A 23,857-nucleotide genomic window follows, 5' to 3' on the forward strand; every position below is an offset into this window, starting at 1 on the left:
AACTAAAATGTGATGCTGTGTGTACTTTATAGGCTGCTGACTAGCTTCTGATCTTCACTGGCTATTTATTTTTGCATCCTCCTTCATTTTTCTTTTTTATAAACTGTACAAAAATGCCTTTTTTAATTTTCCTGCAGTTATTGAGTCGTCTGATGACCTCAGCTCCACTGTGTCAGACATATTGGCACGGAGGATGCAGGAGCTGGAGCTCCGCAGTCAGCTGGGATCATCTCCTACATGGATGACTCTGTTTGAGGAAGACACCCCGAAAAACGCTGGTCACCCTCGTCCCAGTGATTCTCGCCTGTTGGGCCACAGCGCATGCTCCCCTCACCGACCCCCCCGTAGCCCCATCAACCCGCAGAGGTACCCACAGCTGGCTCTGTTATCCTCTGATGTAAGTCTCACTTCAGACAGTGACAGCCACTGCAGCACCAGTCCTTGCACTCACCAACAGGCCTGGCCTGACCCAAACTTTTCTCTACTGACATCTTCCCCCTCCCGTATGAGGCCACGCACTTTGTCTCTTGATGCAAAGCTCAGCACTCTTAAAGGCAGGGGATATGGTGGGACCTTCCAGTGCTCCTGTCAGACTCCTCCCTCGTCTGTTCTGAATCCATTGCAGATGTCCCGGTCCCCTCTGTCCCAGCGCAGCACACAAACCACTCTCTCTTGTTCTAGCTCCACCTCCAGTAACAGCTCCAGCAACAGTGAGGGCAGCCATAGCCTGGAGCTTTCTGAAGGAGTCCCCTTTTCAAGGCCCTCCCCTGCTCGCCGTAGTCTCAGGAACTTACGAGCCAGGCTTGATCCTCGCAACTGGCTCCAAAGTCAGGTGTGAGCCTTTCACACATTAGACGCAACACAGAGTTGCAAATGGAAGCAGGTTACTGTTATAACTGGCTTACCATAATGTATGTGAAACCTTAGGCAGACTGCTAACACTTTTAGAACTGCTCTAAAGGACAAACTGCATCTGCTTCATAGAAGAGTCCCAAACAGAAATGTGTCCGAACACAGAAAACAGATGACAATCACTCTTGGCTGCTCTGCGCTAGTGGGTTGTCAACTTTCCGTGACATTTCAAAAATCGAAACTGTAGGTACCAACGATTTTCCAAAAAATGTAGATAGTTATGGGAGAGGGTGATCTATTTAGACTAAAGCAGATAAAATTGTTCATTCTAATATAAAGCTTTCTAACTGGAAACATGTTCTGTTAGTGTGTCAGTTATGCTGGCCACCTTAAGGTCCTCAATAACTATTAATGTCAGTATTCTGACAGTTTTATCTGTATTTTGATAAAGATTTGCTGTGTTTACATTAAGAAAGTCAATTAGCATGAAGCCAGATGAACAAGTGTGCCCATTGAAGTTCATGTACATATGTTGCCTACTGTGAAAACCGCTTTGGTGTATCTTCATGCAATGCTACACTCAAGCCCCTCATGTTGTCATGGGGTCATGGTTTAGTTTTTTGTTGTTTGTTTGTTTTTTTGGGGGGCCATTTCAACAAAGGTGATAGCAATGCAAGTGCTCATACTGTACCAGTCATTACTGGAATTTCTCATTCTGACCTGTTTTTGCCTGTTTTTGATAAGATTTTCTCAATAATAATCTTTCAGTTTCTGCTACTTTTACACTGCAATACCTCTATGTAGTAAGAAATTCTAACACGGGATAAAGTACAAATACAAAAAATTGCATCAACATGACATAACATTTCTATATTTCGGTGTCCTTTAGGTGTATGTGTTTTATTTAATTTATTTAAATGGTCAATTAACCACCATAAAAGTACATGTCTTTGATAGTTATGTTCAAACGATAGTACGTGTTACATTTGTCAAATGCTTCCATGCAGCATTTGTTACTGTAAAATATAAATAAATTTTTTATGCTAACAAAAAACTTCCTTAGTCTCTTGTTGTACATATTATGAACACATGGTTTGCAGAGGATGTATGAGGTTTTCATGTTGCCAGGTTTTGTAATCTGCATGCATGATCTCTGTAAAAAAAAAAAAAAAATCTTTGTTTTAATAATATAATTTTAATAAATGTGTTATGCATTAAACTAATGATACTAGTATGTCCATTTTTTGAAGCATAAAACCATCAGCCTGCAATTTGAGAATACCTCTACTTTGGCTCCATAACTGACTTAGAAGTGATCCCACTCTACCTTTTTGACGCTCAATCTAATTTCAGAAAAAGAAAGACTTGCAAGAGCCCAGAAAATGCATTTAGGAGAGGCTTTATTGTTCATGCCGATAACCTTGGATTTCTTCATAGTACAAAGCACTGTTACAAACAAAGGAGGTAGTCAACACTGCATTCATTGTGATATGCATAGACAAGAATTATGGCCCCGCTTACTAATTTCCCATAGTGTCAAAGGAAAATCCAATGCTCCCTGTATTCTGTTTGCAGTGCAGTACCAATAGTGTGTCATTACAGCTTTACAATTTTGTAAATATATGAAAAATGATTCCACAAACATAACAAAAATCAATATTTACAGAATACATTGATAAATATATTAATAAATACATGTGTATTGTATATGCTTCATAAAAGCTTTTTTTAAGTTTGGCAATTTCATTTGTGCTGGGTTACATAAGTGATAAACGTTGCGTTAAAGAATATTTACCCAAGTAGACTTTTAAACTGCCCATTCATAGTTTTGTGCAGTTGTGCTTCTTCAGGGATGTGACCTTTTACTAGCAGGCACTACGTGGATTGAACGCTCGCAAAGCCACACCAGATAATGTCTTCCAGGCAAACGTGGAGAACTTAGCAGGACAGGTCTCTGCTCTGCTGATATATCCAGTTGCAATCCGGTGGAGGCGCTTTGAACCAAAGGTATTGTAATGCCCAGGAAGGACCTGATCAACCTGGATAAAAACATTAACTTAAATACTGCAATAAACACAGTCAATGTGAAGTTATTAATAGAAGTTCTCTTTCTGATACCTGTTCACTGTCCACAAGTCCCACCAGGCGCTCACAACTACTGATGTAGTCGCTCACGTGGCTATAGGGCAGCCAGTCAATCATGGCGCCATCATACACTACATCTCCAGTGAAGAGCAGTTTGTTCTCTCTGTCATGGAGACAAATACACCCCCGAGAGTGACCAGGCATGTGCAACACAGTCAACTGCCTGTCCCCCAGATTAATCACATCACCTAGACAGAAAACACAACAGCACATTACATCATCTGACTTCTGCAGATGAGGCACTGACAAATATGTTATAGAATAGCATTGACAAACAAACGTGTGTGTAGTGCGGACATTTGTTAAGGTGTGAGTAGAGCTGTACTTTATGCTTACATAAGCAGAAACTCATCTTGCATGGAAGGTGTGAGTGTTCAGGTGTCAGCTATCCATTATGGCAGTGAAGAAAATGCTTTTGCACATAAGCATGGATTTAGACAGGCACTATGGGAATGATGGAGTAGAACCTGAAAGGCGTCTGGGCTTAACCGAGGTGACCGTGACGTCATGCTTTCAAGAACCAAGTCAGAATAGGTCCAAAAACATGTGTTCATGTGCTAGAGTGTGTGACGTACCCTCTTGCAGTATGTGGGTCGGCTGCACGGCCTTGACTTTGTAGTGCCTTGCTCTCCATCCTGGGCAGGGGGGTTCAATTATCTCCCTGTCGCTGAGCCAGGTGACCGTTTCAAAATTGTCCCCGTTGACCAAAGCATCCACCTCTGCGCTGTGGACGCCCACCTGTTGGAACTGATGCAGGCCTCCTGAATGGTCGAAGTGGGCGTGGGTGGCTACGGCCAGCAGCGGGTTCTTTCGTTGTGGATCTTCCCCTAGTAGCCCCTGAGCGTCGATGTATTCAGGTAAGCTCCTCAAGCCCAGACCAGTGTCTATCACCACGTCCTGGTGTGAGCCGCGCAGCAGCCAGATGTTGGCCCTGTTGAACGATTGGTAAAAACGCTCCTGAATCCAGAAGATTCCGTCCCCGAGCGTTTTGTGCGCGTACCAATCGGCCGCAGACATCCCACTTTGTGCACCTGTCACAGGCTGTCACCGGATGGTTATGCGGTCAGGTGTTACAGCTGCGGGTGCTAACAGCTTTCCTGCTAACGCTAGTAGTGTATTTTCATTGAGGGAGAAGCGATGGTGGCTGCAGACACGCCCTTAGGGGAGGAGAATGAGGTCATTGGACCATTGGAGCCAAACAAATGTGGCCAAGAGCTAAAGCACATGGCATTGGCTGCAGTTTTCTGCGGCGTCAGCGAAGGGCGGAGCACGTAAACCACAAACGCATTCATGATGCTTTGGTTTGCTGTGTAGTAAATCGTCAAAGTTCGGTTTGGGTGAAAATTAAGATATCAGAATATAAGCTATTGGTGATAAGAACCGAAAGGCGTCTTAACTTCAATTCCACATTAGATTTCAACTCGACAAAACGACTATTTTTGCTGTCTACTATCAGTGAGTATGGTGTTTTAAGTAAATCACTTTGCCCTAAACCACAACTTAAATGACTGATATGGCTTTAAGGTGTGGTGCCCATCACCAATGTGCATATCGATCGCATCTGCTGCAGGAGGCCGTGTTGTTGGACTGCAGCCATGGCTGGCAAGGGCCGTGGAGTGGGAGCCTTCACCTTCAATATTGAAGCTCTGGGCATAGGCAGAGGCAGCATGCCAGAGACCAGGGTGGGGCCCAGTGCACTGTTTCCAGTAAGTAGCCCTGTATAATGTATCCTTACTCACCAGTGAGTAAATGCAGAGTGAGTGATGTGAATGTTTAATGTGTGTGTTATCAGACCTCAAAATATGTGGCTGATATTAAAGAATTAAAGCAAACAGCTGTCCAAATGATACAATTCCCAAGTTGTTTGTTCCCTGTTTTAACTAGCACACAGATTTTAAACCAATGCCACTGAAAGATGGAGAGGATGAAAACTACATGCTGGCTTTAAAACAGGAAATGAGAGGAACAATGCAACGAAGGCCACAACACATCAAGCCATTGAAGAATAAAGCAGGTGAGAAACAAATACTGTGATCTAGCCAGTAACCCCTACTGTCCAGTCTTGTGTGAAATGTATTTTCAATAGAGGTGGAGAGATACACAGAGCGATATCTCAAGAAAACGCATGTTGAAGATGAAGAATGGACACCAGGTATATATAATATATACTGTATAAAACATTGATTGAACATAAATGACTTTTTTTTCCTTCTCATTTCATTTCAGATTGGAACTTATTCCCAAAAGAATTAATGCCTCAAAAGAAGAAACCACATCCAAAAACAGGCATTTTAAATGTTATTAAAATAATACTTGCACTTAACCATAATAAATCATTTGTTTTACACCAACAGCAACAAAGAAAAAATCAGTCAAAGTTCCACGTAAAGATACAGAAGCTATGCTCAGTAAATTAGATGTAAGACGTCTTTAGGTCTTTTTAGATTCTGATGAAAGCAACATATATTTATGTGGAGCATCAACTTCTGAAAGCCATATTTGATATGTCCAGGAATTAGCAAAGAAAGATGAAGGAACGGTAGAAAACTCTGATGAAGAAAATGAAAAGAAGAAAAATGATGAAGAGGAGGAACTTGAAGAGGAAGAATTAGAGGAAGATGTTGAAGAGGTTTAAATTGGATCCATCACTTTAATCTTCAGTAATAGCGCTTGACTGAAGGTAATCTCCTCTCTGTGTCATAGGACAATGATTACATTGAAAGCTACTTTGACAATGGAGATGACTTTGCTGCCGAGAGTGACGACAACATGGACGGTGAAGCGACTTACTGATACTTCAATTTTGAGTTCATCTACTTTCATTTTTTTCATTTCGTCTGTCAAGTACACTCAGTGTAAGAGCCACTTCACAAAAATGTCTTACAGCTTGTTTTCGACTTCTCTTTCTGCTGTAAAGCCACAGGCAACATGTTTTCACTCCATGTAAACAGTTTTGAAACATCATCTTTAGAAAGGCAAGAGCAGAATAAGGTTCTTTGTATAATGTGAAGGTCATGCTATACAAAATTCTGAATTAAATCAATAGTTAATTCATTAATAATATAATTTCCTTGTTTGTATAATCGAGAAACTAATTTGCAAATACTAAAATTGAAATAGTTTGTTTATTCTCAGGCCTGGACAGATTTACATGGATAAAAAGGCACAAACATTTATTTAATAAAATATTAATTTTGAGCATCGGTAAAATAAAGAACTACAACAACACTTGAAATCGCATGTTTACAAAAATACTTTGTGCAAGCCAGATTTCTACGCTTTGAAAGTTCAAAAAGTGTCCACATTTTCTTAGGCATGAGAATCATGCCCCCTGGTAGTGTTATTCACTAAATACTGATAGTCCTGTTGTGTGAGACAGCATTAAGTTCTCCAATTCTATAATAAATTAAATCTAAATTAACCTTTCACAAAACATATACAGACAATGAGTTTGCTGCAAAATGGTCATCCAACCAGAAAAATAAAATAAAACAATACAGTCTGACTAGTCACTCTTAATTATCTGAAAACATTTTGAGGTCGTGAATTAAACATAAATAATGTGCAGTTAGACGTAGGGAAACACAGGTGTTGAAGGAAAAAGCATCATTGACCCCATAACCAAATGTGGCAGTTATAAACGATGTCTTTGGACAGATGCTAAAGGCACCTTTTATCCCAGAGGCCAAAAGTGACAGCTCCTAAACTCCAGCTCTTTTTAACATTGATATTGGACAAAGTGACAGTATAAATGTGAATGTGCAGTCCAGGGGTTTGTGATTAAAAATATAGTTAACCGCTACGTATCAATGTCCTCACGATCACTTGCTTTGTCAAGTGCAGGTCCATTTGGATCAATATTTCCTTCTGGGTGACCTGGGGCAGCCACTGCATCTCGATTAAGGCCAAAATTAATGTCCATATCCTTTCCATTGAAATGTCCTTGAGGCAAATGAGTTTGTGTAGGGCTACCATGATGGCTCACATCTGCTTTCACAAGAACCTCATAGTATAGCAAATAAAATACAGGAGTAATGATGCCAACAAACAACATGATTGCGACAGCTGTCCACCACCTCATGCCCCAATCTGCGCCATAATACGGATCCTTTCTTTGAGCTGGCTTGTACTCTACTTCTGCCAGCAGAGGCTGTTGTTGGTGAAGGGTTAAAGAAGACACAACCTGATTGAGGCCACTTCGTGACGGATTAGTCGACTTCACCAGCCGCTCAATGTCTTTGTCCTTTTCCAGAAGAAAGCCCTCCACGCTGTCAGCGGAAGAAGACGAGTCTGTGGAAGACTCCAGAGGGAGTGAAGTTGAAGGAGACACTTGGCTTTGGTGCCTGGCACTGGGAGAGGGGGCAGATGCGGCTGGCGTACTGATGTGAGTCTCCGTAAGGATGCTAAATCGCTTCACTGGAATCTTAATTGAACGAAGAGCAAAAAAGTCTTGCTCTTTCAAAAGGCTGTTGGCACGTTTAATATCTGCAACCTGAAACACAGAGCAACAACAAAGTAAGTGAATAAGCTGGAAATTTTAGCCCAAGGACTTGAGTTCTGTGTGGCATATAAGTGGCATAGAAAAACAACTTCTCTCTCGACATAGCACAAAGGACAGACATAGCCAGTTTCACTGAGCTCAGTTCCCCACAGTCCAACAGAACCGCCCCATTCGCGTATGTGGACGGTCCACAGAAGAGGATTCAAGATATGATCAAGCGACCGTCAATTCACGAGTATGCTGAGGAAGTGACCACTCCTGACAACATTTATTTGAGACACAAGACTCATCCACGGAGGAGGAGCCAAAGTACCACAGAAATGTACCGGGTTCTTAAGCATTTGAGACGAGAGGAGCGGAGCATCCTCAGCAGCTGCGATTTACCATCACAATACGGAGGCACATTAATAAGACCCACTCTGATCAAGATATTATGCATGTTAGTTTGTTTAACATGAAGAATAAAGTAACAGTACGCCCATGTAACACACATTTAGACACATCATTTAAAAGGTACATTATGGAACTTTTTAGTTCTTATTTTACCTTAAGTGACCCAGTGGCTATGTGGTTACTGGTTAGCATGGCGCCTTCACTTTCCATCATGCGGTCTCTATGATGTTTCTGGTAGGTTTTCACTTCTGACATACCGTTTCCATACCCTCCATTGATCCTGGAGCATTAGAGGCCATACTAACCAACCATACAGCCATTGGGTCAACAAATGTCAATTAAACACAAATATCTAGTTTCATAAAGCTGACTCTTACAAAAGCTGATTTGTTTTTTGTTTTTTCTGGTTTACTCACATTTCAGGCAGCTGCCATCTAGCATGCATAAACATCCCTCTGTGACTGTGACCTCTCAGTTTAGCCTGGTCTCTCTTATTAGCTCTAATCTATTGTAGACCTATTACTAGCATATTTATCAGCCTAAACTTTTCATACAACGCCAGGGAATTGTGTCATTTCCAGCTGCATTAACGTTGCCATTTCTTCAGGCTTTCCATTGCTGAAAATAATGCTACGACCCGTGTTTCTGAATATAGCTGCAAGTGACACATAGTGAGCTTTTGTTAAATCTGAATACTGGAAACAAAATAAGCCAGTCTCTAATAAGCCTTGTTTATCATGAGAGTCATTTTTATATATCAGATTTTCATTGCCAGTGTCAGTGAAAGGCCCCACAAACTAGGGATTTTCTTTAGTTCATCGGTGCAACATGAAACATAAATTAGCAATAGTGAAAAATAATGCAGTTATACTTAAATGCATAAATACACATAATTAAAATACATCAAGACATAGTGATATGAATGACAGCACATTTAAACTTGATAACAAACACATCACACAAGCTAAAAGCTAACAAAATAAGAGTTTTTCATTTACCGTGCAGTGGTATTGCAGGGCAATACTGTTCAGTGTGTCTCCCTCCTGGATGTCTCTGACCAGATAAATGATATCATCCATTTTTTCTCGCGATGTGCTCCTACGCAGTCTCTCTCGACCCCGGGGCCGCAGTTCGTAACTCTCACCATCTTCCTCCGACAGATCGTTCTCTGAGCAGCTGTTTGTGAAGAGGTATGTGTGGCCGCCGTTAGAAGGTTGCACCATTGTGGCTGACTGCAGACCATAGTGCTGGCTCCGAGACATTGTTTCTACAAAATAATAATAATAAAAAAGTTTAGATTTACATACATTGACTGTCAAACCTTTGAAATAAACCATTTGAGTGAGGCTACTGCTGTGTCGATCTAAACACAAATGTAGCTCAAATCTGATAGTATAATATAGAAGAAGAATTGTTTCATACGTTGTTTACATTACTGTGTCTACAGAAATATCTGTAATAATTTAACAAATGTGTTGCATAGCAGACCTGTCCTGTACTTTATTTAATGACATGGCCATGGGTCATTCCGCCAAATCGGTGCCTTTTCAGCTTTAAAACCGCCCCAAAAAAGTTGTTTCAAAAGTGATTTGATGATTACAAAAATGTATGGGGGCCATCTCAGTCTCTCTTTTAAATGTTTTAATGGATTTTTCCTATCTCTCTTCCTCACAATAGTAGCAGGAATGAAGGTAACAGGAATGACAAAATTTGACCAATTTGCCAATTGCAGGCTAATGCTAACTAGCACAGAAGCACAGGCTGTACCCACTGAAACGACATTTATGGTAGATATTGATTAAATAAATAAGAATAGAAACATACTTGGAATTACACATTAAAAATTGGTAACAGGCATGATGGATGATATTTGCCCCCCCTCTCCAAATGTTCACAAACAGTCCATAGAGTAAAATATGGAAGCGAGAGAGAGTCACTGATTGGTTTAGATCGTGGGAAAGTCTCTTCTGAATGTAACAACATCTTGATAGTGATGTCATTGGACTGAACCTTTAATATGTGGAGAGTTTTTGTAGTTTGGTAACAGGAATGACAAAAAACTTAGGGACACACATAAAACTGCAAATATTTCATAGAAATTAGATTTTTTTTTATACTTAAAAACAGTAAAACAATGAGATCTCTTAGTGGACAATGTAATTAAGTTATTATTTTGTAGTTCTAGCTACAATTTATACATTTTATACCTTGTTAAAGATGAAAAATCACAGGCCAAAAAAAAAAAACATTTTTATGAAAATTAGATTTTTGGATTCCCTTTTTTAATAATATAATAATATTGTTGAACTGGTTTCAAAACTATTAAATATTACAACAACAAAAATCTAAATAATGTTATGTAATAGTTGTCTTTCAACAATTGGTTGTGATTGCCATTTTCGGAATTACCCAAATAACAATTTATAATAATACATATTTTTAAAAAAGTGTGAGTATCTATTGAGACAATGTCATTAAGAGATGATGAACATCTAAGAGTCAAAGTCCTTTAATACATAACTTCAATACCGACTCCACTGCAGTTCAACTTCTAGATAAGAGACAGATAATTCTGGCTCATAGTACAGGTGTCTACCATATGGTGGAAGAATAGCTAATACATCGTGGTGAATTAAGACGATATAATATAAACAATAATATGCATAAACAACGGTCATAGTAATTTCATTTCTTATACTTTAGAAAATATACGTCATGAGTAATTAATGTTACTGGCATTAAGTTAACTTAGGTCGAAGTCTATATACCTAGTCTTAATATCTATGATTTCACGTTGATAGTGTGTTCAACAACATTGTAACAATGACCACATAACAGACCAGAGTGGGTCGCATTGTTACTGAAGCTTCGTAGTTTGAGTAAGTTAGCAAATTAAAATCAGTCCATGCTAACTAAAGGCTAGCAAGAAAACACCTATGCTTTGAGGCTTGTTCGTGTACTTTCCTGTCATTACAAGACAAAGGCGATACTTGAAACAGGAATATTAGGAACCTCACCTGGTAATACGACCACTGTTCAGCTAGGAAAGTTGAGAAATATCCATGACTCCAGCAGAATAATTCACAGGCTCGTCTCGCCGCGGAGGCACACGAAGCATACCTGCTGCTGCTGCTAACCTCAACTGAGCTGCTACGACCCAGGCCACGTCAACAGACACTGCGTAATGACGTACGAAACACTCCAGACGCAGTGACATATTTGGGACACCAGATGGCGCAAAAGGCAACGCATTTTTAGTGTGTTCCTTTTTTTTTTTTCCCTTCTTTTTTACGAAGCAAAAATCTGTATTTACATTATCAACATATCTTTTTTAATAGAGTGGGGCCAGGCTAAATTTGGTCAGTTTTGTGTATCAATTATTTCTTCAATCACCTAATAGCTACCACCTGAAATGTTTGACTTTCCAAGTACGTACAATCAGATCAAGATCAAATAATAATAAAATAATAATAGTAATAATAGTAATAATAGTAATAATAATAATAATAATAATAATAATAATAATAAGAAGAAGAAGAAGAAGAAGAAGAAGAAGAAGAAGAAGAAGAAGAAGAATCAGAATCAGAATCAGAATCAGAATCATATAAATAATCGGAGTAATCAGGAAAAATAATCATAATAAATTCTATACTGTGCGTAAACATCTAAACCAGGGAAACTCCAGGAGAAGGACAGACAGTTCGACTAATTTCCAGTTGGTGGAGCTGTGTCGCTCTATGTACAACTGAAGAGTGACAAATGGGATTAAAACGTCCAGTCTCATTTGCCAACGCAGGAGGACAAGCAGAAGCTCACAGAAGTTGCGGAGTAATTCTTCTTGAGAGAGAGAGAGAGAGAGAGAGAGAGAGTTGTGAGTAGGTTACTGTAGCAGCCGCTGCCGCTCGCACATGGCCCAAACTGTGCGCGCAACAGCCTGGAAAACTGAGCGAAGCATCAACAAGAAAGTAGCGGGACCATCGCTCCGTCTGTCTTTCTCATGTCGCGCTCCTTTGAATGATACACGCTGCGTCTGATGTTGCTTACCAGGCTGCACTTGCTTCGACACAAAGCCTTTTCATGTGGACGTTAACTGGACAAACTTGACGGCTTGTGGGGGCGCGCATCGATGGTGTCCTTTTCACCAGAAGTATAGATTCAGTTCGGACAGAGCCAAGCAAGGTGTCAGGTAAGTTCAAATGCGTAGAGTCGTTTCAATCCACAAACAGCGTCTTTATATGCACTCAAAGCGCGCAGCTCAACACCTCGTGCAATAGTAAAGGATGCAAAAGTTTAGGGTCATTTGGGGATGCCTGATGTTGACCCACAGAAAACCCAGCCTGCTTAGTCCATTGTTAAAGTTATTCAATGAGAGCAGTTCATTTTTCTGTGAAAGCTGATGTGCGCGTCCAGCCTAAATAGCTTTAAAAATGTAAGACAACGCCACACATCAGTTTTTTTTTACCGACAGCGCTCTTGGCCTAACTGTTTTCATCAATTAGAATATGATTTCGTCGGTGACCACTGCTAATTTCTTTGTGTCCTATGCCAATACCCCCGTCTTTTTTGCTAATATAATTGCAAAGCCTAAATATTGATTCAGCGTGATCGGTAAATGAATGGCCGGGCAGCCCATTGAAGACGAAGACAAACGCTTCCATGGTTACAGGCAGGATCTCCAGCGTGATTACTGCGCTTTGTCTGCAGGTTTCTCTCTCCCACTGAAATAAAACAACAACTCCGAGGAGACTGCCACACATGCTGGGCTGTGGACAGCAGCCCCTAAAGACTCCCTTGCTAATCTATAGGCTTACTCCAGACATAAGTAATCTTGGCACACTTTGAGTTGCGCGCATGTGCTGCAACTGTTAAATAAAAGACTGTTGCTGCCTGTAGCTGCATTGTCCTCCAGTTTCTCCGCGTTTTACTGCGCATTCATTTACACGCGAACTGGACAAAGTTTGCAAGTGAATAATTTATTAATCTGCCTGCCATATTGGTCACCTTCTATTCAACATAAACACATAATCAGCATCTCACTCTTTTGTTGTCTTGTCTGTAATACCTCAGCAGTGAAAACCCTTTCAATAAGAGGAAGGGAGGGAAGTGCATTTGTGTTCATCGCTGTACTACACCTGCTTCTCCATCACTTCTGCCTTTCCTGTCTGACAATTATATATGAATTAGTCTACCTCAGGCATGTTGTTAACACTCTGACTATCAATCTTTAAAAATGCTTTGTAAAATATTAAGTCATAGACCATAATACTGACTCGCAACATCAATTTGTCTCTCCAGTGTTTTCAAAGATTTGGATGGCCCAGAGCACTTTGCTCAGAGCTGGGGTCCTTTGTCTGTCTGTGTTTATGTCATTGCCTGGCAGGGGTCAGCCCAGTCGCCTGTGTGGGGGGCTGAGTGTGATTCACGGGGCGGAAACTGTTTTACTGCCTGCCTCTCACTGCTTCTGTCTCACCTCCTAATGTTTCTCTGTACAAATACAAGTACTGCCATAAACTGCACACTTCTGATGCTCATGTTGCTTGTTGAACATGAGTTGAGATGAAAGACTTCTTGGTGATAAGGAGAAGCGAACTCTGAAGCCGTGACTCTGTGTGTGTGCACTTGACTGCAACAGGAGGAGCATGTGCAGCAGATGTGTCTGTTTGCGCTTCTTGTAAAGTGACCAGCTCTTTGCCCTTGATGTGGCCTATTGGGGGCTGGATTCTAAAAAAAAAAAAAGCTCCAGCCACGGTTTGTAGCTCATACAGTTGATAATGGAGTGGTATCTGTGTAAAAGTAATTGTATTTTTTTCTTATGAACTTATTATTAGCCTGTAGTGCTCTTTTCGTGTTTTCAAATAGAATGTCCTAGACTTTTCATAATATAAATGTGCAAAAATAGTTGGCGACTGCAGGCACTGTGGTTGTTGGGCCAGGACAGTGGTGTGGCTTCACTGATCACTATGAGGTCTCTGTAGTGACAGAGCGGCTCTGGGCCCCAGGAGGTTTCTGTTAGTCTTGACCTCTCTTATGTAGGACACAGCCACATTGTTGTCATCAGACGCTGCTGTGAGACCACCTGCAGATTTTTTTAAACGAACTATGACCTCTAGTGATGTTTATAAAGCGCAAGATCTGATTTAACTTACTGTAAGAATAGAATTAACATTCTGTTAGTGACTCAGTAAAGCTTTTTCATGACGACTTTTAATCACTTCTTCAACTGTTCTTAAGAGTTTAATGCATTTCCACTTCTTTGTTTTCCCCCTCTCTTGTTGTGCACCACCTCTTTTATAGGATGGTGGTGCTGGCTGCAGTTGAAAAACGGAAAGTAATAAGCTTAAAATTGCATTTGTGATTAAAACTCATCAAAGTCTAACACAAGGTAAACCAACAAGAACAATTAATCACCTTTTTGCTTTAGAATATATTATTTGCTTTGACATACCCTCATTCTCCACAGTGATTTACATGCCACTGCCTTTATTCTACCAGCTGGCCTTCAGTTTTCTATTGCTTTTATGTGTTCATGGTGTTCTTTCACACCTACTGTACTAAAGATGTGTGTGTCCTCGCTCAAAAACAAGCAAGCGTAGGATAGTTTGGATTCTGCAAGAGAAAAGTCCAACATGCCAAAAAGAAGGAATTGAGATCTAGCCATGTTTAAAATGCACACAAATACAAAGGAGAGCATGAGGACACAAAAGCTCGCTCCCTGAAGTTGTATGCTGGTCAGTGAATCGTAAAAGTCCAGCTTCTTCTAGAGTGAAAATACGCCCCCGTTCTGGTTTGTCTCTTTTGAAATGCAATTAGCATTTCATCCAGGCCCAACTGGTTACATGCAATGAAGTAATACCCTTTCTAATTTGGTCCTTTGGTCTGTGAGGCACTGAAGAGCTCCAGCTCATTTAATGGTCCAAAAGTGCTTCTCAGTTCGTCTGCATTTCTGCTATACAGGCTAATCAGTCAGGCAGGACACAAAGAAAACTCCATTGGAAACATCTCTTTGTAAGCTCCTGACTACCCTACTTTAAGCTGATCCAGTTGTGATTTTTTTATTCTGATTAACTGGACAGTACTGCTTCATGTTTTCTTTTTTCAGAAAGAAATTTATTGTCAGGCAGCCCAAAGTTGTGTTTTACGTGACAAAAAGGCTGCATTCGTTTTGTATTGTTTTGTTTGTATTTGACCCTGTTTTATTGATCATTTCAACGTATTATTTGACAGAACAAAACAAATTAAGTACAGTAGATATAAAAAAAAAATCTTCATATGTTACATAGTAATTAGCCTTATAAAATCTTGCCAATTTACCTTTTGCCTTTTGTTAATTGAAAGATCAGGCTGCAACTGTCTTTTTTAAGTGGAGTTATTTGGCAGCAATAAAAAGGTACAGCTCTCTCCAAAGTAGCTGAATAACACAGCTTTGTCTGATGTTATGCACCTCTCCTATTAGTTTTTAGCTTCTATTTTGTCCCTCTGAATTGTAAGAACATTCACCAATCTAAAAATAAATTGCCAAAGCAAGGAAAGTAATATTTAAAGTACAATTACGCCTTTTGAGTTGACCCAGAGTGGCAGCCGTGGCTTGAGGACCCATGGTGGTTTCTAAGGTACTGTATAGTCCCATACACAGAGACAAGAAGGCAACTACAGTTTGATTTACAAATCGGATGCATTTTAGCTTCTTCAGAAAGGCTTGATCATTATTTTCCACTACAAACACAGAGCTCAGGTGGAAGGCTTTCATTTCATCTATCCATGGTGACACGGTGGAAATAATAGAAGAGTGTAAGTTCTTGGGGATTGTGATCGACCATCAGCTGAGGTTCGCTTGTAACAAGTGTCAAAAAGTGCCAGCAGAGACAGCATCTCCTCAGGAAGATTAACTCCTTCAGTGTCAGCAAACAACACATGTTCATCTACAACTCATTTCTTGAGAGCGCACTAACATTTTCCTATATCTGCTGGTACTACTTAGGCCTGAAACAACTAATCGATGAATCGACGACTGATCGATTATTAAAATTTTACTAATCGATTAATCGCTTTCTGGTTCAGACAGACTCAAAAAGAGCAAAAATGACATGAAATGTAGTATTTTTGATGAAAACCTACTTTGTTTTTATAGTTAGTATATGTAATGTTTTGTACATCGTAAATTTCATGAATATATGTCTGTCTAAGTAAAAATACAATTTTCCTACACCATTCACAGCCAAGCGATTGATCAATTAATCATAAAAAATAATCGATAGATTAATCGATTACAAAATAATCGTTAGTTGCAGCCCTAGTACTACTACATCTCCGTACATTCCAAAATCTGACTGCACAATGTTAAGGTTTTTCCCTGGTGAGAACTCTCTCCTCCTACTGTGATCAGCAGATGGTGAGGTACTCAGATCCCCCAGGATCCATCACACCCTCTGTTTGCAAAGTTCTCCTGGCTCCCGTTGGGAGACCAACTGCGTTATCCTGGTTGTGGAACATAGAGGGGGAAGGATAGGTTTTTTTTCCCTGGCCAGGGTCAGCTGACCCAGCCGTAAGAGTCCCACTGATGAACTGCTGCACTTAAATTATTTGACCAAATCATGACTAAAGCTAAAAAACACAAAAAAGTTTGTTGTCAAAATAAACACTGATCCATGGTTGGAGATTTTATGTGTTTTTGCTTTTAGGAAGTAAGCATACCAGGACCACTCTTATATTAGTGGATTGTAATGACAGAGCTGAAGGAGTTGCAAAGCATTTGTGGCCAGTCTGGCTCTACATCATTGTCCAGAGCTGTAAGATTGATAAATGAGCTCCCACTTCAGGCCTCCCAGACTCAAACTCCTACGTGTGTGTGTGTGTGTGTTCGTGCGTGTGTGTGTGGATGTGTGTGAGCAAGTCTGCCAAATATCACCGCAAGTTACTCACAGTCACCAAGGGCGTCTCTGAAGCGGGGAAGCCTCAGGGCAGGAGTGCCGCATGGGAGAGCCCTCGATAAGAGGCTGTAATTAAACACTGTCACAACCAAAAGGGAAGTAAATGTATATATTTACTCTCTTTTATAAATGTGGTGGATTTAGGCTAACTGTAGTCATTTGTATACTGAGCTACCCATTAGCAACATATTGTTCCCTATGTATAATGTAGCCGTCCAAAGTAGATCCTTATTGGGCTTTGGGTTTGGAGACTTTCTAGGAACAAGGGTCTCACTTCTCTGAAAGCCAGGCCATTACGCCTGCAGTAGTCAGTGTGGATCAGCTGTCATGACACTTTCTATAAGGTGAATCCCACACACTTACCAGGATCCTTCAAATGCACAGTCTTAGGTAGACAGTGAATTATTGATGTTGAAGATTACGACTGAGGGGGAAACTCTAGAGGCATCAGCAATGAACACTGACCCCAGGAGCAGCTCTGTAACCAGACACTGCCTCAACACCTCTGACCGGGACGTCTGATAGACCAGTGCAAAAGAGTTTTAGTGAACCAGGATTCTAACACCATTTATAAAGGACCGACAGGTGATGAAGGTCAATGCAACACCCGAGAAGAGCTTTTGTCATCGTCCGGACTTGTCAATGTGCTTCTCGGGTTTGCCCCTGCTAGGAAGGCTGCTTTGTCAAGTGCTATGACTATTACTGAGATATTGGTCTTGTTTGAAAGCAAAAGTGGCAGGTATTTTTCTTTCCTGTTTACTTGCAGTATTAAACACCCCGTGCATGTGTCAGTTCAAGAATGTTGTCTCAAGGTTGTGTATCTGTCCAAGTCCTTTCACTCTTAGAGCTCTAAGCCAGGCCCTGTTTGACCTTTTTGATGTAGCAGACAGTTTCTTGATGCCTCTATCATCCCTGGGGTGTGTCTGGCACAGCACATGACACTTGAAACTCTCACTGAAGATTGCCCTGCCAATGATACAGACTTGTGCCATTTTTTAAATACATGACTTCTGTTTGTCCCTTTGCCAGTTGCAATATGTTATTGCTCAGTTGATCCTGTGCAACTCTTGTAGCATATTAACTGTGACTCTTGGTGATTACAAAAGATCTTCAAAGGCAGACTTTTCTGAACCTTTAACTGAAAGAGAAATAGCCCTGCAGCAGTTGTTGCTTCTCGCTCGGATGCCATGTACCCAGATGTAGATACAATCAGGTGCACCTTGATCCACAAAAGTGGATTTGTGTTTTGTAAGGACAGGGGATCAAAGGCTGGACGTCTTTTTATTTCACTTAGGCTTTTACCGCTTTGTGCAAAACTTTCTCAGTCTCAAAGAGGAGCATGGTGAATAACAGGATTTACGTAGCTCTGCCCTCTGCTCTTTGTCCAGTGACAGACACACCTCTTTTTCCCTTGGCCTCAAAGTCTCAGTCCCCCGCTCCAAATCCAAATCCCTTTTTGATGGGCTTCCCAGCCGCACACTGTTGGTATATGATGTCACAAACTTTCACCTTCCTACAACTTTAAAACAAGATACTGCAATGTCTTTGGTCTTTAAAGGCTGCATGGTGGCGTAATGGTAGTGGTCTCATGCCTCACATCAAGAAGGTTATGGGTTTGATCTGGGCCGGGCCTATCTGTGTGTAGTTTGAATGTTCTTCCAATGCCTGCCTCAAGATGCTCCAGTTTCCCCTAAAAACATGTAAAATAGGCAAGGATGTTTGCGAGTGCAGGACAACGGATGGTAATTAGCCTATGGCTACAATCTGGCACACTGTGTTTACATGCATGAGTCTCACAAGTGTTCATCAACATGCACTGTCACAAATAAATCTTTATTAATCATAAATACAACATCTATGGACTTGTATAGATTGCTTTTAAAGTCAGCTTATTTTTAAAGTCAGACCTTCCTGCTTACTTATAAAAAACCTGCAAATAGAATGACTTCATTCACCAGGGCAGCTGACGCTCTCTGTTAACCTTGTAATTATTAGTGGGAAGCTGACGCAGTATGCAACATGCAGCTTGTGAATGGGATGGTACAGTCCACAGAAGCAGGAAGGCTGATCCAGATTAAACTTTATAAAAATGTGGCTCGACTACCTCTGATGAATATAATTTGGATATAACTTGCACATTTTTAAAATCTATTGCATGATTAGCAAACTGTGTAATATAATGTGTTGTTTTATATAGGAATGCTTCCTGTCCTCCTGCTTCCTGGTCTGATCCTGGCTCTGTCCATCCCTGGCTCTACATCAGCATCAGCTACACTCAAGTTCCTGGAGGAGACAGTGAAGGTGGTCAACGAGAGTTCAGACAGTGTGATCAGACTGACCGTGGGGAGGGAGGGTGACCCAGTAAATGTGACAGCCTTGGTTCGGGTAAGAGCAGCATCCTGTCAATTAGTTAATGAGAAAGCTTTCCTCGGTTAATGTGTAGTTTTTTGTTGTTGTTTTTTATAGTTAGAGGGAGAAGATACAGGGGATTTTGTTGACACAGAGCGTCCAGTCATTTTGACGGCCAGTGAATCAAGAAAAATAATCTTCATTTCTGTAAAAAACGATGATCTCCCAGAAGCAGACGAGACATTTACATTTATACTCGACGTACAGGTGAGTGCTCATGGGATAATCTAACATAATAGTTTTTAGACGGTGTATCATGTTATTAAACAGTGACTCCCACAGCTATATGCATTTTGACAAATAAATTTAGAAATATCTCAACATAAAAAAAATAATATTGGATTTCATTTTTGTACGCCTGCATATGGGCACCAGGCCAATAGCTGCTTGTGTGTGATGGTGTCATTTTGTGTCAATTCTATGTTGATTTTTCTCATGGTTTTCGGGTGTTTCCATAACAACCGGAAATTCCTTAGACCCAGAAACAATCTCTCCATGGCTTCAAGTCTTTAGTTGTCAATGATGATTAATGAGTGTATGATCTTTGTCTATATAACATTTGACATTGACTACACAAAGCTGTGCCATTGAATGAACTGAACAAATGAACAATGCGTGATTTCTACATTTCAGAAACAGTCAAAAGCTCCTTTAACTACAGGGTGTCTTATCAACTTGCTAAAGACAGTCTTCATGCGCATTTCTAGGCATGCCAAGGGTAGTTTTCATCATCCACTAAATCTTTCTCAGAAAATGCCATATTCTGTTGAACTTGTACACGGAACTCTTTCTTTACAGAACATTTCAAAATTATAATCATTTTTGGGGTCAGTGTGTTGCTTAAAGGCGAGGTTCAGAAGTCTCTGGAGTCACTGAGAGCTCCTAGAGAATGTACGTTTATTGGGACTTTGTGCCAATTCAGAGAACACAATACAAAACCTGAAGAGGGGTCCTGCTGAGAGGCGCACTTGATAAATAACTGAGCTGTGACCAGTACTTCCTGTCTTTGTACTGTCCCATCAGGGCTTCTCAGTGGGGTAGATTTTTTTTGGCTGGATAATTCACTTCACTGTGACAAAGTGCTTAGTTTGTAGAAAAGGGTGTGTTTCAACATGAACATAATTTTCAAGAGGCTTTGTTATGCTTTAAACTGGACGATAGAGACAGTTTTAATAGGAGTTGTGTTTAATCAGCCATCATCATTCTCAACAAGTTGCCTCATTTTATTTGGCGCATTGAGTTGCCTTGTGTACGAAATGCGCGGAATAAATAAAGTTGCCTTGCCTTGCCTTGCCTTGTCATACCTTGTTTAATTTTGTTTTGGTTGTCTGTGCACCCTTTTGGGTTGAATATTAAATGTTGATGACAGTCTGCAGAAACAAATATCCCGTATGTCAATAAAGAGTCTATCTAATTGTGAGAATCTTATAGTTTATCGTTAACTTCCTCAACATAAATATTTCTAAAAACAAAAATTAGAAATCAAGAAATACATTTAACAATTTGGAATATCAGATTGCTTTTTTTCAATGTATTTGTATTTGCCATCGTTATTGATTTCAGGACTCCTCAAATGGTGTTACAGTGGGGCAACCCAATAAAGCAACGATCACCATTCTGTCCAATGACAATGCCTTTGGAATAATATCCTTCAACTCTGTAAGCAACTTTTACTTCAGTATAATGCACACTCAACAGTAGCATAATTTAGGAACATTTTGTTAAGTCGTGTGTCACTTTATCTCAGACTGAAGAAATAGTCGTCAGTGAACCAAAAGGCAGAGACCTCAGTGTGCCTGTGACACTCATACGAGAAAAAGGAACATATGGCACAGTGACTGTTTCATTTGAGGTGAGACACAAGATCATTTTCTTATTTTACACTGTGAATTTATGTATAAAACTGTTCATATTGTTGTAGTTACCATGAGAAAAATCTCTATTTTTCAGATTACTGGAGGTCCAAACTCTGCCAGTGATGACTTAAATCCAGACCGAGGAAACATCACTATCCCAGTGGGACGCTCCTCTGTGCAATTCATCATTCTGATTAAAGATGATCAGGTACAACCTGCAGACACATTTAAAATGTCCAATATATTTAACATTGTGTCTCTCTATGTGGTAGATCCCTGAGGACGATGAGGTGTTTCTGGTCAAGCTCACAGGTGTAGCAGGGGGCGCACTCTTAAGACCTGATGCCAGCACTGTCCAATTGAGGATTTTGCGTAACGACAGTCCTCTGCGGTTTTCACACACAATTTTGACCGTCCCGGAGTCAGCCGGAGTGATTGTCCTCAACGTCACACGGGGCCAACTCACAGAGGATGGTCCACTTGTCGGTTCCTTTGACTCACAGGTAAGATTTTAGCTTTTACTAATAAAGAAAGAATATATACATTATTTAACTAAACATATGTTCATCTTCAGGTATCTATTGATTACATGGTGGTACAAGGCGGTGCCACCCTCGGCCTTGATTTCATTGACCTGCAGCCCATAAGAACCGTGACATTTGCACCTTTTGTCAACAAAACAAGTCTACGGTTCAATATTAGCGATGACTCAGATCCAGAAATTGCTGAATCCTTCCGTATTATTTTGTTGGAAGACACTATCACTGGAGATGCGGTTTTAGTTGCACCCACTGAGGCACATGTCACTATTGAGCCCAATGACAAAGCTTTTGGAGTTTTGTCCCTCAGCAGCAGCGTCGTAATCCAGCCACTAATTATAGATGAAGACCTCACATCAAGGTAAATACAACAAAAGAGCTATGTAAATACATATTATGCTTATGCAACTTAGTGCCAACTCATATTCAATATTTCATAGATTTGAAGGGATTGTCATTGTAAGAAATGGAGGCAGCTTTGGTAGCGTGTCAGTCAACTGGACCGTGAGCAGAAACTCCAGCGCCAGTGTCCCTTTATCTGACGATCTGGGGCCTGATTCTGGGACTGTGAGATTTGCTGCTGGACAAGTTACAGCCGTGGTGCCTTTAAACATTGTGGACGACGATGTTCCTGAAGAGGCAGAGACGTTTGTCTTCAAGTTACTGCCGCTTTCTGTCACTGGAAATGCAGAAGTGGATGAACCAATGGAGGTAGGCATGTGATGTAGGGATGGGCGGATCGATACCAAAGTATCGATATATCGATACCAAACGGCTATTTTTTAAGTATCAATATTGGGCAAAAAGTATCGATACTAATTTGCATATGTAAAAAGAAGGAGGGGCAGCCATTATCAACACAAAAGGATGATTTATTTCTTTGTTCTGAGCCAAAACAGTCCACAACAGCAAAGGATTGAACTGAGCCGGGCATATCATTCTGGTTTAGGTTCTGTTTGTCATTTAAGTATTGATTTTAATTTTTGTTTATGTATTCAATTTCACATTAGTATTGTTTAATCAACCAGTTAAAGTAACATAATTTTAACTGACCAGTTAATTATATATAATAACCAGTTTTAGAGATGTATATTGATTGAAATACATTCACCCATATGAAATGACCAGTATCGGTATCGGTATCGGTATCGACAAAAATGACCCCAAAAGTATCGGTATCGTATCGATTCCAAAAAATGTGGTATCGCCCATCCCTAATGTGATGCGTGTGCAGTTGTTTCAGTATACTATCAGATACAGATTAGGGATGCACTGGAGCCGATACCGGGAAAAATATGATATCGGGTATCGGCTACAAATATCCAATACTGAACCGATACCAGTTTTGGCTCTCAACGCCTTAAAAACAAAAGTGAATATAGGCATGCTGTATCTGTACCTCCGCAAATGTGCTTTTGATCGCCGCGCAAAATGCTACGATTAGCATCAGTATGCTAAAGCTAGCAGGAGCATGCTAACAAAAACTAATCAAGGCTGGGTCAGAAACTAAAATAGAAATGCCTAAAGTAGCTTAAAGGGGCTGGAAGCAAGTTCGCCATTTTATACTGCCACCTCAGGCCATATGTGTAACTGCACCTTCTATATTAAGCTCGTGCATGACGGCAATTCGGGCCGAAGTGACACATTTTTGAGTGACCGTACAGGATTTTAGAGGCAGTTGTGGTGAACAGGTCTGAGCTCATTCTACACATTAGGACATGGCTGGAACATGTAGGGGGAGGAAAATACTTAATTTTAACATTTTTAAACTCCTTATAGTCCCTTTAATTAAATAAATCGACCACTGCTGAAGCCAAGTGTTTGTATTTTAGTTTAAGAAATAACTGATCTAACATATTTGTAATGATCAGATCACTTAATGTGAGTTGTTTATATTAATGTAATCAAAAGCCTGTCATAAACCCAAGAATATTTAGTTTAGAAAAGTCCAGTGATCCTTGTTAAATGTTTATCCAAGAGTTTATCAATAGATATAATTGATAATTTATCTGTAACATCATGACAAAAAAACATGACTTTATTGATCTTAAAATGGAGAAAAGAGTCAATTAAATTTTTCACTCACAGAAAGACACTTTTAAGAAAGTCTCTTGATATCGGTTAATATTGGATATCGGCAGATACTCAAACCCCAGTATCGGTAGCAAAAAAGCTGGATCGGTGCATTCGAACCTTGATTTATATGATGTGTACCTTTCTTTCCGATTTTCTACA

The 23,857-nt window shown here is 40.3% G+C and overlaps 5 protein-coding genes across 9 annotated transcripts in view; 3 read left to right on the forward strand and 2 right to left on the reverse strand.

Annotated features, from left to right (window-relative positions):
• rtkna (rhotekin a) overlaps positions 1–1,977 on the forward strand; it is a 47,156-nt gene extending 45,179 nt beyond the window's left edge. For 2 of the 4 annotated variants that reach the window (XM_079560553.1, XM_079560554.1), the window contains one exon: positions 138–1,977. In XM_079560553.1, coding sequence (XP_079416679.1) covers positions 138–838 — 701 coding nt within the window. In that variant the 3' untranslated portion in view covers positions 839–1,977. The remainder of the gene's footprint in view (positions 1–137) is intronic. The other 2 variants (XM_079560556.1, XM_079560555.1) reach the window with 2 other exon arrangements.
• Positions 1,978–2,241: 264 nt separating this feature from the next.
• mblac2 (metallo-beta-lactamase domain containing 2) lies at positions 2,242–4,159 on the reverse strand. The gene is made up of 3 exons (XM_079565688.1): positions 3,573–4,159; positions 2,971–3,185; positions 2,242–2,891 (listed from the first exon to the last, which is right to left on the reverse strand). Exons 1-3 carry the CDS (start codon positions 4,012–4,014, stop codon positions 2,718–2,720), a joined length of 831 nt encoding a protein of 276 aa, XP_079421814.1. The 5' UTR covers positions 4,015–4,159; the 3' UTR covers positions 2,242–2,717.
• polr3g (polymerase (RNA) III (DNA directed) polypeptide G) lies at positions 3,714–5,833 on the forward strand. Of its 2 annotated transcripts, none has more exons than XM_079565700.1 (8): positions 3,714–3,854; positions 4,568–4,703; positions 4,882–5,011; positions 5,084–5,149; positions 5,224–5,283; positions 5,352–5,416; positions 5,510–5,626; positions 5,701–5,833. In XM_079565700.1, the coding sequence occupies exons 2-8, from the start codon at positions 4,593–4,595 to the stop codon at positions 5,788–5,790; spliced, it is 639 nt and encodes a 212-aa protein (XP_079421826.1). In that variant the 5' UTR covers positions 3,714–3,854; positions 4,568–4,592; the 3' UTR covers positions 5,791–5,833. The 2 variants fall into 2 exon arrangements, with proteins under 2 accessions (XP_079421826.1, XP_079421827.1); XM_079565701.1 differs by lacking the exon at positions 3,714–3,854 and adding an exon at positions 4,347–4,452.
• A 278-nt stretch (positions 5,834–6,111) lies between these two features.
• lysmd3 (LysM, putative peptidoglycan-binding, domain containing 3) lies at positions 6,112–11,029 on the reverse strand. The gene is made up of 3 exons (XM_079562636.1): positions 10,909–11,029; positions 8,890–9,158; positions 6,112–7,489 (listed from the first exon to the last, which is right to left on the reverse strand). The coding sequence occupies exons 2-3, from the start codon at positions 9,151–9,153 to the stop codon at positions 6,797–6,799; spliced, it is 957 nt and encodes a 318-aa protein (XP_079418762.1). The 5' UTR covers positions 9,154–9,158; positions 10,909–11,029; the 3' UTR covers positions 6,112–6,796.
• Positions 11,030–11,692: 663 nt separating this feature from the next.
• Positions 11,693–23,857, forward strand: part of adgrv1 (adhesion G protein-coupled receptor V1) — a 79,742-nt gene continuing 67,577 nt past the window's right edge. The window contains exons 1-9 of the mRNA XM_079582678.1: positions 11,693–12,077; positions 19,016–19,203; positions 19,285–19,434; positions 20,791–20,886; positions 20,975–21,079; positions 21,178–21,291; positions 21,356–21,586; positions 21,658–21,983; positions 22,063–22,333. Coding sequence (XP_079438804.1) covers positions 19,018–19,203; positions 19,285–19,434; positions 20,791–20,886; positions 20,975–21,079; positions 21,178–21,291; positions 21,356–21,586; positions 21,658–21,983; positions 22,063–22,333 — 1,479 coding nt within the window. The 5' untranslated portion in view covers positions 11,693–12,077; positions 19,016–19,017. The remainder of the gene's footprint in view (positions 12,078–19,015; positions 19,204–19,284; positions 19,435–20,790; positions 20,887–20,974; positions 21,080–21,177; positions 21,292–21,355; positions 21,587–21,657; positions 21,984–22,062; positions 22,334–23,857) is intronic.

The sequence above is a fragment of the Gobius niger genome, assembly GCF_951799975.1.
Source record: "Gobius niger genome assembly, chromosome: 1".
Classification (NCBI taxonomy): domain Eukaryota; kingdom Metazoa; phylum Chordata; class Actinopteri; order Gobiiformes; family Gobiidae; genus Gobius; species Gobius niger.